Raw genomic sequence first — 19631 nt, forward strand, 5'->3', positions numbered from 1 at the left:
GAACCCTGTTAAAGACAAGCAGACAGATTAATATCATGCATGTCAATGATGATATTCTGCTGTAGCAGGTTTGTCACAACAAGTTTAGAGAAGGTAATTTTGCTTTATTCTGAGTAGATCTAGGGAATTTTAATGAGGAAAGCAACGTATCAGTGAAGATTTGCCACATGGATTTCAGAAGATTTTTGAGATGCACATTTCTCTAAAACAATTTAGCCAAATAGAATGGATGACTGAAAAAATTCCTGAAACTTGGACCTTAAGTATCTAAGTTTGCATGGATTTGTGTATCTTGACATAGTCCAGGAGATGTACAGAAGAGTCATTTTACTTTCTTGTTTTATATTTTTCAACAGATTTTAAGCAGATTTTATTCTCAATTTTAGCTCTGATGTTTTGTAGGATAGTTGTGATTCCATGCATTAAAAACAGATGCCTTGGTATTTATTTGTACTGTGGAAAAAAAAAAAAAAACAGATGTATCATACCCCCAGATTTATTTTAAATTCATAAAGCATGACTGTGCATTATCTAAATTGCTGCTGAAATCTATGAACTCTTTTGTCTTATATTTTTAGGATCTCATAAATCCTCAATTCCAGTTTTTAAGACTGTCAGATTCTTCATGATGTTGAATAATGATTACAAAATAAGAATTATTCAGTGTAGGACATCTCTGTAAAAATGCTAGGCATGCAAAACATAGAGAGTAGTCCTAGATAATGCTGTGTGCTTCTTGACGTTCACTTGATGCAGATTTAATTCTCTGGGTTTAATTCTATCCAAATGTGTCTGTCGGAATCTTTGGAGAATCCATTGCTTAGTAACCATTATGAGAATTACTTATCCAATTTTAAAACTCTGCAACAGTCTACATACCACATATAATGCTCTGGAAAAGTATTATCCTACATTGGGAATTTTAGTATGGCACCAAGGGCAGAAAATGGTTATATGGGGAGACAGCAACTCTTATGGTGTCATAAATCTTGATACTTCTCTAAAGAGAGCACTCACGTGACAAAGGGATATAGGTTAAATGCTCTTGAAAACTGAGCAAATAAATGCTGAACATATGCACCAGTAATACTTCCAAGAAATAACTTGAGCCACTTTTAACTTTCGATGTCTCCCATATGAGAGCATGGATGTTTTAGTCCAGCTTTTGCTGTAGCTAACTGAGCATATTGCATGGCAGCAGTCTATGCTCCACCTGCTGCACTGGGCTACAGTTTTCAGCTGGTGTGTATGAGGTGTTTTTAGAAGGAAAAAAAAGTGACTGGGGGGACACTGCTGCCCAGAAAATGTTATACATCTACTCCCAGCTTCTACATAGATTTAGAGCCCTTTTGGTAGAAGCCAGATGAGATAAGTTGGTAGAGAAAGCCTGCCCCTAGCTGCAGTTTTGTCTGCTTCTCTATCATAGGACTATGGGAAGGCAGCCAGGTTTAATTATGTCAGAGCGGAGAAGTGAAAGGCAGCCAAGAACGGGCTGTCACCACCAGAATTATTCTTCTGACCACAAGCTGATCCCTGCCTCCATGGATGAAGACAAATAAACTGACTAATCAATTATCCTAGCAAGCGGGAGGCAACTCTTAGCCGTATCAGAGCACCCCACATTTATAGCAGTGGAATTCCACTCTGCACTTCAGAAATAACAGAAATGTTCCTCTGATTAGACACACGAGGAGGTTCTTGCCCAGCCCTGGTTTATTTGAACATCTCTGTGGTGCAATATTGATGTTCTTTCCAAGTTTCCTTCCTCACTTCATATCTTGTAGGAAAAAGGAGAAAGAAATTGGCTTTCTCATTGTACTGTTTTGCTCAGTTTCAAAACTGACATCTGTGGTCCAACATTTCCTGCTTTGAGTTTCCTGACAAGAGCATGTTTTTACTTCTGATTACAGTATTTCAATTAGTATCGCAGAACTGTTTTACTGAAGTCTTATTAAATATTCTCAGTCATAGATGGAAAACATCAAATCCTAGAATCTAATTAAATGATTTGCTCATGTGAAAAACTGCCAATGCAACAGTCTGCTAATCCTTGTAATGTAAGTAACATAGAAAAAATTGTGAGTACTTACTCTATTGTTTATGGAAGTAAGAGTAATTGTGTTTTATGTGAAAATATTTTTATCCAGTATCCTCTTGAAAGTACAAGATTTAATATGAAAACTCAATTTTATTTGGTTTTAGGTAATAATCGACTTTTATTTAAGCACAGTTTTCCTTGGTTTCTAAATTGATATACTTGATTCAAGGCTTGAGGTTATAGAAAATTCGTTCAAGCATAGTTGAAGAGCATATATCTTACCCCTGGGAAAATAAGTCCCTTTTTCCTTTGCAGATGACTCAGTATCAAAACTTTGAAATAGAAACTTTACATATAAATGGGGTTGACTGAGGAATTTGTCCCATATCTGATTCTGAAAAAAGCTGGTTGGATGATAATAGTTTGAAGACTGAAAATCACTTTTGGGCATGTTCTGCAGGAATCCAGCAAGATATTTTGACAGATCGTTGAGCAGCTGCTCGAACTTCTGTCATCAACATTCATATTCTCCCTGCTAATCTTGACAGGCAACAGGGTTGCTGCTTTCAGACAAGAGATTTTTAAGAAGACAATCTTAATGTTTCAATGAAACTTAATATATTTGCCAGTGCTGCCCAATGATCACCAAAGATCTGCAGCAGCACTGTCTTAAACTGAAGAAAACCTCAGTGGTCCAGCAGTACCAGCTGCACATCCCCATTAAGCTCATCTCAGTGTGGTGTAGCCTTTGAGTCTCACCCTGCCTGCTCACCGAGTTGCTGACTTCTCAGGCTATTAGTTTTTGTTTCATTTTGGTTTTTTTTCTCCTTAAATTGGGAAAATTAACTGACATAAAAGCAATCAACCCAATATTAAAATTATATACTAGAATATAAATAGCAATGGCAAAAATCAGGTTAACTTTAATTATCTGTGTGTACGATGTACATTAAATAAGGTTGGGAGGACTGTGTTGCATTTAGAGATCGTATTCCATCTGTAAAGATGAATTCCCATATAAAAAAAGTTTTATTGGTGCTATCCAATTAATAGAGGTGAAGTTAGCTTGAGGGTGTCAGTATTTTCTTCTCTCTTCTGAGAACTAATTGTTGTACCGATACTGACTGAAGTTGTAGATTTCTGATTTACTCTTTCCTTTAGTGAGCATGACTGCAGTAGGCAAGTTACAGTTTGTACAGTACTGTTTGGATCACAAGCAAAACTGTTGATGTAGAGAAGGAAGTGAACACCTTCTTGGTCCTATGCAAAAAAAAAAAAGTCTTCAGAAGTGTTGGGAGAGTTTCTGAGATATAAAAGTAATGTATTTTTTGCCATCTATTAATTTTTACAAGAAGCAAGTGTAGCAGAAAATACATGGCGCTGGAAGAACTTATATCCAAGTTTATTCCAAATGTAACCAAAGATTTTTAACTTTATATTAATACAAGAATTAATGTAGAACTTGAATTTGCTCTCATAAACTAACATATGCCAGATTTACAAGCCCTGTGTGAGATTGTACATATTTGTATCTAGGAAGGAATGAGTAGGCAGAGAGTGTGCTGTTCCTGCCTGGAATAAATGGACCAAGGTCTTCACAGAGAGCTCCATCTGTCTACTGACATCCACTTTCATGTGGCTGAGAAAAGACAACTGTCAGATGAAAGGGTATAGATGAAACTTCACTGGACAAAAACTGGAAAGCCTAACACTGGGTCAAACTTCTGACAGAGGTTTTTGTCAAAGTACTGTGATAATAAACCATCATTGAGTTGTTACAGGGTGGGGTTTTTTTTTGGGGGGGGGGGGGGTGTGGAATTTTGTGCAGAGCTATGTTCATGACAGCTGAAGGATCATTCCAGGGAGACCCTTATGGTGGCCTTCCCATACCTAAAGGGCCTACAGGAAGGCTAGTGGGTGGACTCTGGCAGGGAGTTTGGTGATAGGAGAAGGGGTAATGGTTTTAAACTAGAAGGAGGTAGATTTAGATCAGCAATTAGGAAGAAATTCTTTACTCAGAGGGTGGTGAGGCACTGGCACAGGCTGCCCACAGAAGCTATGGGTGCCCCATCCCTGGAATTGCTCAGTGCCAGGCTGGGGGGTCCCTGGGCAGCCTGGTCCAGTTGGAGGTGTCCCTGCCTATGACAGGTGCTTGGAGCTAGACCATCTTTAAGGTCCCTTACAACTCAAACTGTTCTATAATCCTATGATGATGATGTCTTGGGATAGACATTTGCTAAAATTAATGAGTAAATATATATATATTAACTACAATGCATGATATAATGGTGTACCGTTTGTCAGTAGCTCTGCGGCCTAAGCTGATGCCCATAGCAGATGCAGCATGCCCTTAACATGTCAGGTTATCTTTCTCCTTGTTTCATTCTTGTCACTTAAGGTTTTTAGTCTTACTGTAAATATCCCTATCCCGACATTGTTGAGTGAAAGTTGTTTGTATATTGTTTCTGTATCAGTGAGCTTTAATTTGGTCAAAGGAAAGGCCTTTAAGCTTTTACTGTGCTGGATTTTTTGAATTACAGCAATTATTATGCAACATTTCTTAAATCCTGTATTCCCAAGAATGAAGATTCCTTTCTTATTTCTGTTTTCTTCCTTCCTGTTTGTTTATCATCTCTGTGGGTATTTAATTTTCCTTTGAGCCCTCATGGTCGCCAGTGTTGGTGCTTTTCTGTCAGTGTAAGGAGCAGCCATAAGGGAAGAGCAGAACATTTGCATACCCCATGTGAGATTTTGCACTAATTTTTGAAAACTTCAAAGTCTTCAAATGGACATCTTCAACTAAGGCTGTAAACTGTTCCCTATTAATAAGAAATGAAAATGCTCATGTCATATTTTGTCATTTAAATTGAGAATGTCATTGTGAAATGTGAACCTTGACCAGCACAAAGCAACACAAAGGTGTGCAGCAGAAGGTACACAACAGATGCTGGTTCTGGAGAAAGGATTTTTCTTGTGTGCTTTGTTCTGCTGCTACTTGTTATTACTTATCAGACAAAGTCGATTTATGCTCCCTAGTTACTGACATGACACTTGCCTTGTAAGTGGAAATGGATGGACAAATAATAGCAACAAATAGTTTTCCTATAAAGCAAGATGAGTTAGATTTTGCATCTGCTCAGCATTATTTTCCTCACAAAAGTGTGACAGATCAAAAAGTATGTTTGCAATATATGTGTGTTCAGTGTAGAGAAAGCATCACTGTTTTTTTTTGGTTTTTTTTGCCTTTTTAAAGGTTTATTTGGGTAATCCTGTGAGTGCATTTAGCATCTGTGTTGTCGTGTAACGTTTTCCCTTACAAAAGGATGATGGCTGTGTATTACGTACAGTTCCCATCTGCTGGGAAGAGGGTGATGGGACCGAGTTATTTGTTTGTTTTCTCCGAGATGTGCTGGTGTGACAGACTTTCTTTTTGTGCCAGTGCTGGCATGCAAAAGAGAATGCTCTTCTCTTTTCTCTCTTCGCTCAGGATCTGGGCTTTCTCTGTTTCTCTCATTCCTTGAGGGTGTGTGGTTAGGGTTATACCAACCATCTACATGTTATTTAGAGACTGTTTTAGGGTGCAGCAGGAGAGGGTACTCTGCAATGTACAATAATGAGTAGTTCTGCAGGTTTTCTTTCTTAGACTAGCTGTATTTCTGTTGCTGTTCAGAAAACCACACCAAACAGTTCATTATTGGCCTCTTCAGCTGTGATCTTCAGAAAATTAATAGGCATAAACAAGGTGGCCAAAGTACAAAAATAACACATGCTATTTGTAAGGTACTTTAGACAAGAGTGAATGAGATGAGGACCCTGTGGTTGCTAATTCAGGCTGATGTTAAACCAACTCTTCCATACTCTATGCTATTTTCTGTTTTTCCCTCTCTATTAAGCAAAAGGGAAAATTCCAGACTGCATATAAAGAGGAAATAGAAAAGAATGTAGATATTTAAAAGAAACGTAGTGATAGATGTACATATTTTTATAATGGGAGCACTAGTTTCAAGTCCATGCTTGAAAGCTTTGTAGTTTTCGCACCTACAATAGTGAACTAAACCCTTTACTTTTATATGTGAAGGAACTGTCTATATGTATGTATGTGTTTGTTTATTGTAAGAGTCACAGTCTTCTGGCCATATGTAAGAGGTTTTATAATTTGGGACAGGATCTTTCCCAAAACTAATTCTATTGCTCTCTTTTCAAAAGCAGGTCATCTTCCACATTTCTCTAGGATCAAGACCACGCACTACTATGTCAGCAATCCAAGTAGGAATGACAGAAATTTATCATAAACATTTAGGTATTTCATGGCTTTTCCACAAGTAGGGTAAAGTTTATTTAGGTGCAGATTATGACAGTTCCCTAGCAGAGAACGTCTGTACTTTTCTTTTTTAACATTTTCCTCAGCTTGAATTTTCTGGTTTGAAAACATTGCCATGTTTATTACTTTCAACTTCATCTCAGTGCATTTTTACATTCCTCCTCTGTTTTTGAATCTAGCAACACAGATATACCATAGCATCTGCGGAAAATAAGCTCATTTTCAATTTAATTATTCTAGTAATGTTAATTGAATTCTTAGGAGGCTTAGGCAGAATGAGAACTCTCCTAGACATGTTCCTATGGTCTTTTCGCTCTAAACTTGCTATTTTCTTCTCTGTAGCTCAGTTTGCTACAGACTGTAACTGTATGTAGTTAATTGAGTTTAAGTTCGGAACATAAATCAAAATTTCAGACCTGTCTTTGAACCATTCGGTAGTTCCATCTTTTGTATTGCATAATCCAGAAGTCCAAATACTCCTTCTCTGCTTTATTTAATGCTCAATTAAATGTCTGTCATTCTAAAAAAAAGTCATACTATCTAAATGAAAAAGAGATTTTAAAGAACACATTTTTTAAAAGTAGCTATATTTTTCCTATGTTCTACGAGTGCCTAGTGGTGCTAAGGAAATGATTCCTCGTCAGATGAGATTTTAAGAGCTCATAGTTGAAGGTGAAGATGGCCTTGTGTTACACTTAAATGAAGATGGATTTCAGATATTTTTAATCTTCTAGGAAAGATGAGAGGGAGGCAGGTGAAACTCAGCAAACTGCCCTGATTCATCTACAATTCCTGTCATTAGGGAGTGGCTGCACCAAGTATAGATGTTGCATTTTATTTTGGCTTCATTTTAAATTAAAGATGGCTGTGCCTGCCACACCAGCCCAAATACCTGAGATTCACCTTGATGCAGCTGGAATACATCTCTGGCTACCTAACATTAATGAGCTGTGCTTTCAGCTGACTCTCTGAGCTAGTAGAAATGATTTTCTAACCCACACTAAGTTTTGAAATCAGAAAACAGTGTTTCTATTCTGTTTCAGAGAAAAAAAAAGTTGCAATTTCAAGTTCTATGAGTCAAAAGCTCAAGCAAAAAAAAAAAAAACCAGAAACCAATTAAGGAAGTTGAAATTCTTTTATTAAATGTATCCCTTCATATTCTGATAAATTAGGACATATTTCTAGACAGCAAGTCCAGAACTATACATGCAATGTCTTCATTGAAACACCTTTCTTTTTACAAGATATTTCAAGTGGTGTTTCTATCTTTTGAACAGCAAAAAAGCCCACTTTCTGATCTGTTCTCTTATAGAATAGAGTAGAATAAATAGTTCAGGTGGAAGGGACATTCAAAGTTTATCTAGTTCAGCTGCCTGCCCACTTCAGTTCTTTCCAATTTGCTTCAATTTTCTTTCAAATTCAAATTACTTTCAAATCAAATTTAATTCATATTTCTTTCAATGTTTCTTCTTTCAAGTGGAAAAAATTTCTTTCAGGAAAGGAGGGCAATGAAAATTAAGTTCAGCAAAATTCTCTTATACCCATCTCACAACTTATCAAAATAGAATTTTGGCAGCTTGGCCTTTGTAGTGTTTTAACTCTCTCGTTGGCCTCTTGTCTCTGGCTGCCTTTTATTCCAAGTGGTGATGGCTTGAAGACTGTGGAGATAAGTGAATACTTCTGAATGGCAGAGTTCACTTGAGATTGGTTAAGCACAAATTGGGATTTTTAGGCTGCAGATGGAATGAATAAGATTCTTCACTGTAGTAACAGGATTTCCACAGTAGAGACAGTGTGTTTCAATCCTACCTATTACTTTACCATGATTTATTTTTGTATATATCCTAGTCTTTGGTTAGCTAGGAAAATTATGTCAGGTCTCTCTTAAGAATACGTAGAGTTACTGCTTACTCCTTTAGATTCCTGTTTTGTGAAACATAAGAAAGAACAAAGTTTATTTCAAAAGTTTTCATACAGCTAGTCCAGGCAGGAGTATCTAGCAACAACTTTGTCTAATCTGCACTTAAGTTCATTAGCTGGTTTGGTGCAAAGGCTGTGTGCTGCCAGCATTGATCAGAGTGTGGCTTGGGCAGATAAATCATTTTCTGTTAGAATACAGAGTTGAAGGGTATGTGGTTTAGTACCAGATCTGGAGGTTAGTGGCCCTGCCTGTGGCAGGGGGGTTGGAACTTGATGATCCTTGGGGTCCCTTCCAACCCAAGCCATTCTATGATTTTATGGTATATTGCCAACAGTGCTTCAAAACATGCAGACTTCCTGAGACTACACTGACATTGTGCTGTGCACTGTATTCCTTTAGATAAGTTGTTTGAACAAAAGATTTAACAGATTTGAGCAACTGATAACTACATTCCACTACTTGTTTCCTTCTCTTGAAATGGGAATGAGTATTCTGCTGACATTTGCTTTTAAAAAATAAAGTCTCTATTAAGTACTTCAGTTTTTCTGCAGCTTTTGCATCATTAAGTGGAAGCTAACAAGAAACAGCATAAATATCGAGCCTTTATACTGTCACAGTCACCTGCCCTGCTTTTTTCAGTTGTTTCCCCCTGCTTTGCTGTATGATTCCGATCAATGAGATTGTATTCTGATTTCTTTGAAGATAGACCATATGAGTCGTGATTTGATAGCATTAACATCTTTAGAGAAGAACTTGCAACCCAAGGCTGCGCTTCATTTGTGTGTAACAATAGTATCTTCAGTTTCAGTTTTACCTTCCTATTATTAATGGTTTAGCATAGCCTGCATTACAATGATTTCTTGACTATTTCATGAATATTTTTATCAGGGATATCGATATTACCAGGTAAGCATACTAATTTAAAAAGGAACCCCTTGAGCCTCAAATCTAGATACTTGGACTTGGTCAGAGGATGACATTTTTAGTTCATTTTGTCAGTAGCTATCATGATCTCAAAGTAGCATGCTCTGCAAAAAGTGTGCTGCAAGACACTGGAGGCAAGTGTTGGAGCTGTCCAGGTTGGTAAGCGATTTCACTGTAACATGGTTTTTTCAAATACAGTTCTTGCCTCCTACTGGAAATAGCAGCTGAACTTTTCATATTCTGGTTTTTATATCTTACATATGAACTTATTCTACTGCATTTGTAGTTGCCTTCAGAGGTGAAGTCAGGACTTGCATGCTTTTGGTGTCTCAGTTATTCTTTGTTGTCATAGGTAAGTCACTTAGAGAGTTTTGAATAAGGACTTAACATTTGAGTTTGCACAGGAATTCTTACATTTACAAGCAAATCTCTATGAAGTTCAGAAATAAAATGGAAATGTGTTATGACCAGTTTTTCCCACCTAAGCATGTGAAACTTTTAAATGCACTCAAAAGAGATACTGATTGGATCTACTACAAGATCTGAATTTTCCATAAGTGACATAAATGCTGATCTTGCAAGACAGCAAAATATGGATTCAATTTCATAAATTCTCTCAATTTCAGCAGGAACATATTAATGTTTCAGTTTTACTTAATCTGCAGCTTTTCTCTGTCATTTCAACTCTTCACCTTTTAAAAATTGATACCATCAATTGCACAAGGATGTTGAAAGAACTAAATAATATATGAGGTTACAAAACACTGTGTAAATAATTAATACCATTCAGATTCTTATTAGCAAAGCTACCATTAGTTCTCTGCAGGCTGGCAGGCTTCTAATGTAAATATAAAAATCTTAATGTATTTTGACTATGTGCTTTAATTGCAGAAAGCTAAATTCTTACCCTCTGTTTAAAATAAATGAGAAAAAAGCGTTTTGATCATTCAAAACTGTAGCTGAATGATAGAAAGAAGTGCAATGTGTATTCTTCAACACCATTTCAAAATCAAAATACCAAATAAAGATGAAAACTGTTCACTCGTGAGTCCAGCATCAGTGACAGAGTACATCCAATGTTCATTCTATCTATTTATCAATCAGGACAAGCAAATCCAACACAAATATTACCCAAACAAAAGGAGTGACACTGAGGCTTTTCCTAATTACTCTTCCTCATTTGCCATTCTTATCCTACCGGCAAGGCTCCTTTGGAATTTTCTGCCATTTGCTTTTCTGCCATTGTTCATTCCATTAAAGTCTTCATCTTGTACTTCTTTTTGCCATTGTTCTTTCCGACCCTGTGGGTCCCTCGCTGCAATGTGGGATGACCTGCAATGCTTGTGAGATCTGTGCCTCTCTGAAGCCCAGTTTGCTGGCAAAGCAGCAGCAGAATTCTTCAGAGAGAAGTGGAGATGCTCCTGAGGGAAGGTCTTAATTTTTAATTACTTTTTAATACTGATACAATAAAAGACTATTGAAATAAATCCATGGAAGAAGCAAATGTTTGGATTCTAGAGTCTTTGTCAACTCATAACACTTCTGTAGAGATGCAACTGTCTAAAAAATTAACATTTCCCCAAATTCAGCTCTTTAAAAACATCTCTGGTTATATCTTCCTCAGAACAATAAGATGGCAATTACTTTAAGTATTGAAAAATGTCACGATTCCTGGTTTAACAACAAAACAGTCCCTGGATTTTTGATAGGATCAGACAAGAGCATGTTATGGTGGGTTGTTTGCATTCCTTTTGGTCCATGTGATAGTGATGCACGCTGGAGATGCTTCCAGAGTCCTTACCAGGATATGCAGAAAGCCGTGTGCTGCTCTTGCCATATTCCTGGACATGCCAGAGCAGTTGAGCCCCAGTCACCTTGCATTTCTTATTGCTGGTTGGAATAGGCAGGCACATTTTCCACGGTTCTTGTACTCAGTGTGTTTGGTGTTTGGTGAAGGGCTGCTCTGGCTGGAGCCTCCTGGCATACTTTGGGTGTAGCCATGAATGGCGCTGTCTGGGCTGGCATAAATCAGCACAGGCCCTGCTGTGAATGAGATTACATACCAGAACTTGGCAATCAAACAATTTTTTGCAATGTAACTGTCTCATAGTGTTAAGTACATTTGTTTTCCTGTGCATGGAATTGTTTTTCTCAAAGGCTACACCCCTTGTGTTTTGATTAAATTCCATACTCGAGCTGTAAGTAATACAGTTTCAGTGCCTGGTTCCCGCTGGTTTAGGTGTGAATTCCTCATTCTCTTAGGATATTTTGAATTTCCTAATTTAAGTGTATAGAGCTTTGGCATTTCTGCCTCCTCTTTAAAGTTCAGCAAAACATCTTGCATTAGAAACAGGACAGAAAGGAAACTGCAAAGGGCATGTATTTGTCTGCTTCTCTAAATAGGAGGAGATATAAGTCATGTTCTTTGGGCACTTTTTGTGATTCATTTTAAAGTCTTTAGAAGACCAAAGGGAAGAAAAAATTTCATACGGTCTTTTTTTAGCATCCGAACCTGTCACTGTACCGTTAATTCTCACTGTTTTCCTTGCAAAACAAATATTTCACCAGTCTCATGATTATGTTGTAATTTGTTTAGCTTAAATAACTGAAGGATTATTAAAATGTATTGGTTTACAAATTATGTGGACTGGTAGCTCATTTATATAATCTGTCATTACCGCTAGGGTAAACTGCAATTAGATTTACAGATACAAAGTAGTTAAAAATGCTAGAGCTTTCAAAATATTTAAATCATTTTTTATCATATGCCCACTGCTGGTGTCCTGGCAGTGGAAAAAATGCAGGTTCATTAAGGCTGGGTAATTTATAGTAGTAAATAAGACAATCTGTAATAGTAAGTAAATAGTTTAAAAGTAAAACTAGATGTGCTCCCCACAAGTCCTAAGTCCTGTATATTTATTGTAACAGTTAAGGTATGTTTGATTACTTCCTAAACCTCTTGGATGATTTGGCAGTAATTAAAGCAGAAAAAAAATGTTTTATGTCTAATAAGAACCACGTCACGTGGAATTATGCTTTTGTTTACCAAAAACCAAGTTCAGCCCAGCTCAGAAACCCTGGGATGAGGTAAAATGCATTAACAGTGCTTTCTCAAACTCCCACTATCTGAAGTAATTTCTGTAGAGAAGGTATAGAACTATTGCGATTCTTTGGTCCACAGCCTGGTGTGTGTGCTGAGGGCATTAGTTTTCTTTTTCTTTTTGAGGCCTGTTTTCTTATTGCTTAACAAATCGGTCCTGATTACAGATGTCTGTTTGCTGTTCTGGTTGAAATGCACATGATACCTGCCGTATTTCAGTACGCCTGTAGCCAAGAGATAGCTAGCATTAACTAGTAGTATCCAGGCTGTGTAAAGCTTTTCTCTCTTGAGATAACATTACCTTATTTCTTGTTACCACAATGCAATTTCTCACTTCATGCAAATGCTAAGGATTTCTGAAGTAATTTTAATAACAAAAAAACCTGTATTTGCAATGTAATTTGCTGTACCTATATCCCAGTGCATTTAATATGAGATCTAAAACAAGCAAGCGGGTATGAGCAGCCTGTGTATCTTGGGTTTTTCAGGTGGGGAAATGGGAGAACAACTCACTGAGCCTGAAGTACTCTGTCTGGCCGAGGTACAGTTCCTTTGCGGACAGTGACCCAGATGATAACCATCTGAGTATTGTCACCCTGGAGGAGGCTCCCTTTGTCATCGTTGAAGATGTGGATCCTTTGATGGAAAGCTGCCAAAAAAACACTGTGCCATGTCGTAAATTCGTCAGAATTAAGTAAGTAAATCATTCTATTTTTTTTAAGTGCAAAACATGCTCCCCCGTTTTCTTTCTTTACTTTCCCTTATTTCTTTTGTTGTATATATTTTTTTATAATTTGCTATTTTTTCTCTTGCTTTTCGTTCTGTATTTCTCTTCCTCTTTCTCCCTTTCACATATAGTGTGCTTCCTTTTTTATAAGCTGGAAGGTTCTAGTTATACACTTGTAAGTAACATTGAATTAATTACAAGATAATCAGTTTGTAGCAAATTTGAATTGAACTAGAACTAGCCCTTCTCAGTCTCATGAAAGAAGAGGATGTATCTAAAATTGGATTGATTTAATGAGTCCTCTTTGAATTGCTTCCTGTTATGTTGAAATGTGCCCATTTGAATAACTTTAATTAGTTTACAGTTTGGAAATTCCCTTTACTGAAAATAGTATCATTATGCTTAAGTTTGATACAGGAGAAACAACTCCAGAATAAAATACCACTATGACAAACTAACTGGAGAAAAGTCCCCTGCTTTGATTGCTCTAATTTTGGAGCAGTTGTTAAAAATCAGTGAAAAATTTGTCACTGTGTAACTTCCAATGCTTCTTCACCTGGTCTGTGCTTCAGTCTCTGTATTTCTGGAATTAATATAATAACATTTTTTAACTGAGCAGGTGTTACGAGATGTAATCAATATTTTGAAGATTTCTAGAAATGGCTAAACAGTTCCTGAAGTCCAGAAAAACATTTCTTTTACATAGTTGAACTTCTTATTTCAGATCTGAATTTCTTCAAAGCCAGTGAAATATTGCCTTGACCTCTGAGGAAACTCAGACTGAAAAGTGCTAGAGCTCGTAGAGCATTTCCATAAAAATAGAACGAAAATCCTTGTCTAAGATCTACATGGCCAACCACAGTTTGAGACTCTAGTTTCTCTGTTGGTAAGGCTTGTCGGACCTTCCTGAGTGGTTTTTGCATTCCAAGGTAGTTGAAAGTCACATGCTTAAACTGCAGCAAAAGATGCAGCATCTGCTCTTAGTACTGTGAAATGCTGTGCCTTCATACAGCTTACATGACGGCCAGTTCTGTAATTACTAAATTTCATGTGGTCTTATGTCTTGAGAGTAAAAAAAAGACTTAACCTAAATTAAAGAGACATCACTAAGTGAGGACTGTGGTGCACTAGTGAAGTCCAGCAGGCCACACACTGCAGCAGGAAGCACGCCAGTATCTCTCCTTAGCTCTTGTCAAGCCACTCCAATATGATTAGGAGGAGCTGCAAGCACCGTACAAAGCATTCTATTGTGTATTTCTCCATCATTTCAGAAAAACATGGTCACTCAGAAGTATGAAAAAGTGTTTTACAGTTTGCTGAATCTTGCTTTTTGTGGTGGTTCTGTTTCTCCCAGAAGAAATGTTTATGTCTCTCTTTTTCGACAGCAACTCAACTAATGAGGGAATTAATGTAAAGAAGTGCTGCAAAGGATTCTGCATTGATATCTTGAAGAAGTTGTCTAAAACTGTCAAGTTCACATATGACCTGTATTTGGTGACTAATGGGAAGCATGGCAAAAAAGTCAATAATGTGTGGAATGGAATGATTGGTGAAGTAAGTTCTGTTAGGTAAAAGAGCTCCTAAGTAAGAACTCAGCAATGCTTGTTTTTAATTCATTGGGAGAAATGAGGTATTCTCTACTGAGTAATATTGGTGATGTCTTCTCTTTGTGGATCAGGTGGTATATCATCGTGCAGTTATGGCTGTGGGGTCTCTCACTATTAATGAAGAGCGCTCTGAAGTGGTTGACTTTTCAGTGCCATTTGTTGAGACTGGGATTAGTGTCATGGTGTCACGGAGCAATGGCACAGTTTCACCATCTGCTTTTCTAGGTATGATTCTCTAATCCCTTCCGATCATTTAATTGCATTCCTATAGAGTGGAATAGGTTTCACTGTTTGTTGAGCTAAATAGTGTATTGACAGGTTTCTTCAATTTATTGATTTATATGTTAAGAAGTTTGTATGGTGTTGACAAACTGATTAATGTGGTTTTTGGCACATGAATAAATTGCTGTTGGTTTCAGATGTAGTTACTGGAAACCAAATGATAATGATTTCATTATAGGAAAAAAAAAATATCCCCAAAATCTTCAGCTAGGAAAATTACTTCAAGAGCTGCTTTACGCACTAACATATGGCAGTTTAGCCCATAATAAATTGTTGGTTTTTCGGCAATCATTCACAAAATGATTTTCTACCCCTTGTAGAAAAGTGTAGAAGAGAAGACTTTGTTATGATTAGAATTGATCTGATAGCTAAACCGGCAACAGATATTTCTCGCTTCTGAAAGCCATACTACTAAACTGCAGAGTATCCGAGTGTTTCCATCATTTTTCAGATATTGTGATGACAGAAGTGAACAATGTAGATGTAGCACGGAAATGAAAAGTTAGAAAGAAAAGAAATAGGATATAAGAAACCAAAATTTTCTGTCTTCTCTCCTTCCTTTTTTTGCTACTTAATCATTCATTGCTACTTACTCATTCATTTCTCCTTTCGTTATTTATCTCTCCTTCTCTTTAGTTCTTACTGTTTACTTTTTTATTTGGTGGTTAGCCTGATTTCACTTGAATCAGAAAACAGCTTTTGGTTTTTCATAGAATCATAGAATGGCTTGGGTTGCAAGGGACCCCAAGGATCATTAAGTTTCAAGATCCTTGCCGTAGGCAGGGTTGCCAGTCGCTAGGTATGAGATCAAATTGCCCAGGGCCCCATCCAACCTGACCTTGAACACTTCCATGGTTGGGGCATTCACAACCTCTCTGGGAAACCTGTTCTTCAACCAGTTTTGCAGAGATTTTGCTTTTTTGAAATGTATTTTTGCACAGGAAAAGGGTGCTAGCAGCACTGAAATCATCTAAGAGAAATTGGGGAAAAAAAAAAATTGAGTATTTTTCAGGTATCTTACAAAATGGTTTTGTATCTTGAAGTCCATTGGTTTAGCAGTGATGGCACTTCATATAACTTTTTTGCATCTTTTTATGTTTTCTTTATAGATTAAGTGTAAATTCCTTACTTCCATTCAAATCATTTGATGTCATTGAGGAGCTGATTATTACTGCAGTATCAGCAAGCAGGCAAATAATAGATTTTTTTTCTCTCACCAGCGTCATCGTTTAACCACAGAGCATATTTCTCATACGTGTTCTATAAATGCACACTGCGGAGATGAATATTTGGATAGTTTTTTAAAATTCCTATAAGTAATTGTCTTGATCATTCATTTTTAAGACTGTAGTTTCCTCATGTTGAAGTTATCATTTGAATTATGTGGTATTTTCCTAAATATGTTCCAAATGCTGTCAATTTTTCATGTAGACCCTGCTTATTTCTCACCTGCCTGCAGCTTCCATCAGAGCAGATGCTTCTTTTGCATCTCACAGCAACATAGTTGCTGTATTACTACATTGCATTTAATGGCTTTGGTTTATTTGGACATGTACAGAATTCAAAAAGTAAAAATCTAAAGAATATAATTATTTTTGAAGAAATCTGATCTACTGTACTAATAAATCAAGTCTGTGATCTCAGAATTACTTTCTGTCTTTTTAAACATAGATGAAACTGGAACCAGCTGTGTATTTTGATGTGTGAACAGTTCTAAAGTGCTTTGCCATGCAAAATACTTTCAGATAACGGAATTTATTCACAGACAGATTTCATTTTGAGTGTCTAAGAGTAGAACTGCCTTCAATAATTCTTCTATTTTTCTAAATACGTGTAATACAATACTATTTTTAAACTCAATCAGATTAGTTTATGAAATATCTCGTTTTATGGTTTGGTACCATCAGTGTAGACAAGTAGAGAAATTGCCTGAACTAGATCTTCTGTTCAAGGTTTTTATCTGATGGATCTAAGTTAATGATGTGCTGACAGACTCTTCCTTATATCTGTTATTTCTGATGTGGGTGTCCCCTACGTATAAGAATTTTATTGATGTTTAAACATTTTCATATATATTACTATGATTCATGTATACCACTTTATGTAGAGATTTTATTCAAAGTTATTAAAAGAAGAACAAAATAACAATGGTAGTAACAACAAACCCCAAACAAAGCAAATAAAAACCCACAAACAAAGTAAGGAAAAACCTAAATCCAAATTTCTATATGTTTAAGAGGGAAAGAGTTTATGGTTGAGGCCACATTTCTATTTTGGAAATACTGGTGGAATAGGAAATCTATGAACCTGTTTTTGTTGTTGGTGGTTTTGGTTTTTAATATATTGTGCATGTATTTATTTTGGTTTTTTCGTGTGTGAGGGGAAAGCTCGAAGTTAGTGGAGTAACACATCTTTTTCATTGCTCACTGTTCTCCATTGCCAATCATCTGAAATGCACACTAACAAGCCATATACTACTGGTTTTCTGCTATCTCATTACTCTACTGAAAAATCTTATGAAACCAGCTGCTTGCTGGGGGATGTTCTTTCTGTCCTCTGAGAATCAAATAAAAGTGCTGAATGCATAATTCCATCTGCAGTATCACAGGAAGATCAACTTTATTATTCAATTGATTTTGTACTTGTTCAAACTTACTACTTGTTATTATAAATAGCTTTTTATTTTGCTGTTGCTTCTTTTAATCCTCCGTCTCATTACCAATCTGCTTAAATTATTAAAGAGCATTCTGCCTAAACTGTTGTTTATAGCTCGCTGTTTCAAATCGACTTGCTTTGCTCTTTGCTGTACTTAAATTTTGACAAATTACTATTGGTGTTTCTACAGTGTTTCTTTTGATGAGAGTTTTATTGGGCTTGCTTTCTTCTGTGAGGATGCTGTCAATATTGTACGATAGTTTCATGTAAATTCCAATTAATTCCAATTAATATATGAATTCATAGAGTATTTCTTAGTAAGTGTATTTGAGTCTACCTGTCTGTTTCTGAAAGGATTTCTCTCCTCCTTTTAAGCATTCTGTTATTTTGTTAACGTATTATACTCTTCCAAACAAATTTCTGTAGTAATTGAAAGAATTTCATAACATCTTTACAATATAATAAATGAAATAAACACTGCTTCTTAAAATTGGAAAGAGAACAGTATGGTTTAATAATTCCCTGTTTTGTCTTCTTAGTTCACATCCAATATTTATTTCGAATTTGGTCTGTCTTGGTTCCAAATTCTTGAAGAAATTGTAGCAGAAGTATTGTGGTCTCATGAGATTTCCACACTTGGGCCCAAATTATGACACATCATTCTAGTTCTGGGTGAATCCTTCATGCTAGCCTGGGCAATGTCCCAAGTGGGCTGTTGGGCTCAGCTCTTGCTCAGAGTCACTTTCTGCAGTGATGAAAGAATTTTCACATGTTAAATTCAAAGAATGAAGAAGCTTGTATGGAACAACACCTTGAGCTCCCAAAAAAAGCAGAGCATGGGAGGAAATTCATTTGTTGCCACATCCAGTGCTTCTTGGTTCTTTTCTAGTCTGAAGTACTACACTAAGAATTTTTTCTCACACTTCAGAGCGCATTCACACTTCCAGTATTGACTAAAATTAGCATATTGTATGCCTCCAAATAAGTTGACCTAATAAAGAGATATTAGTTTTCCATACAAAACCTTTATTGCCTGCATCCTTATACCATAACGACTACAACAGGAACTCACAAAATGACAGAGAATTTTTGATTAGGCAAAGGTGTTATTGATGATATTTAACAGCATTGTATTATCAGATGCTATTAACAGTCCCTTCAAAAATGCCATGCTTATTCTGTACTTGAAACTGCTTTTAGTTTTCTGTTTTAAACTACTTTAACTTAATCATGTTTTTTTCTCTTTTTCTGATGTTCAGTTTTCCATAGAAAGCTTTTGATTTCAGAAATTTGCTCCCAGGTGAGAGTGAGACTTGCAAAAGGATGTGTTTGCTATCAGTAGAAACAACGTCTTCATTAGAGGTAGATGAAAGTGAACAGAAGAAAAAAAAATCTGAAACATAAAACTTGCATTGAATGGAAACCTTTGGCTTTTTTCCCTAATGCTTTCTGTTGGGTAGAAAATGAGAGAGAGGTGTTCTTCACTGAAACACCAAATGTCTTATGTGTATGCTTAATTGCTTTTGCTCTGCAGGAATACACTTGTAACGATTGGACCGTTCTGTTGATAAACGCATACACCATAGGAAAAACACAAATGAGTTGTAAACTGAGTAAGCAGTGAGACAAACCAAGTATTTGACACTCAGTGTCAGTTATGGCTTTGTTGAAGAGAAGTACACAGCTTTTGTATTTGAGTTGCAACTCACATTTGTGATTTTGAATATGTGACGATTGCATATAGTAATAGCAGTTCCTTGTATATTGCTGCTTTGTTATTTGCTAGCATTTTGGTTGAAACAGCTAATTTAAAGAAAGCCTCTGGGCTTGCCTAGCCTAGGACATTGGAATTCTTCTGATGTTACTGGTTTAATGAACTGTTTCTGTTTCTCTTGTCTGTTTTGCTGCAGAACCTTTTAGTGCTTCTGTCTGGGTGATGATGTTTGTGATGCTTCTCATTGTGTCCGCCATGGCTGTCTTTATATTTGAGTACTTTAGTCCTGTAGGATACAACAGGAACTTAGCACAAGGGAGAGGTAAGCTTTGCATTTTACAC

The 19631-nt window shown here is 36.5% G+C and overlaps 1 protein-coding gene across 1 annotated transcript in view; it reads left to right on the plus strand.

The window, feature by feature from the left end:
- Window positions 1-19631, plus strand: part of GRIN2A (glutamate ionotropic receptor NMDA type subunit 2A) — an 80378-nt gene that overhangs the window by 12220 nt on the left and 48527 nt on the right. Inside the window, exons 3-6 of the mRNA XM_021411782.1 lie at window positions 12793-12998; window positions 14417-14585; window positions 14710-14863; window positions 19486-19611. Coding sequence (XP_021267457.1) covers window positions 12793-12998; window positions 14417-14585; window positions 14710-14863; window positions 19486-19611 — 655 coding nt within the window. The remainder of the gene's footprint in view (window positions 1-12792; window positions 12999-14416; window positions 14586-14709; window positions 14864-19485; window positions 19612-19631) is intronic.

Source organism: Numida meleagris, chromosome 13, assembly GCF_002078875.1.
Source record: "Numida meleagris isolate 19003 breed g44 Domestic line chromosome 13, NumMel1.0, whole genome shotgun sequence".
In the NCBI taxonomy this organism is placed as follows: Eukaryota; Metazoa; Chordata; class Aves; order Galliformes; family Numididae; genus Numida; species Numida meleagris.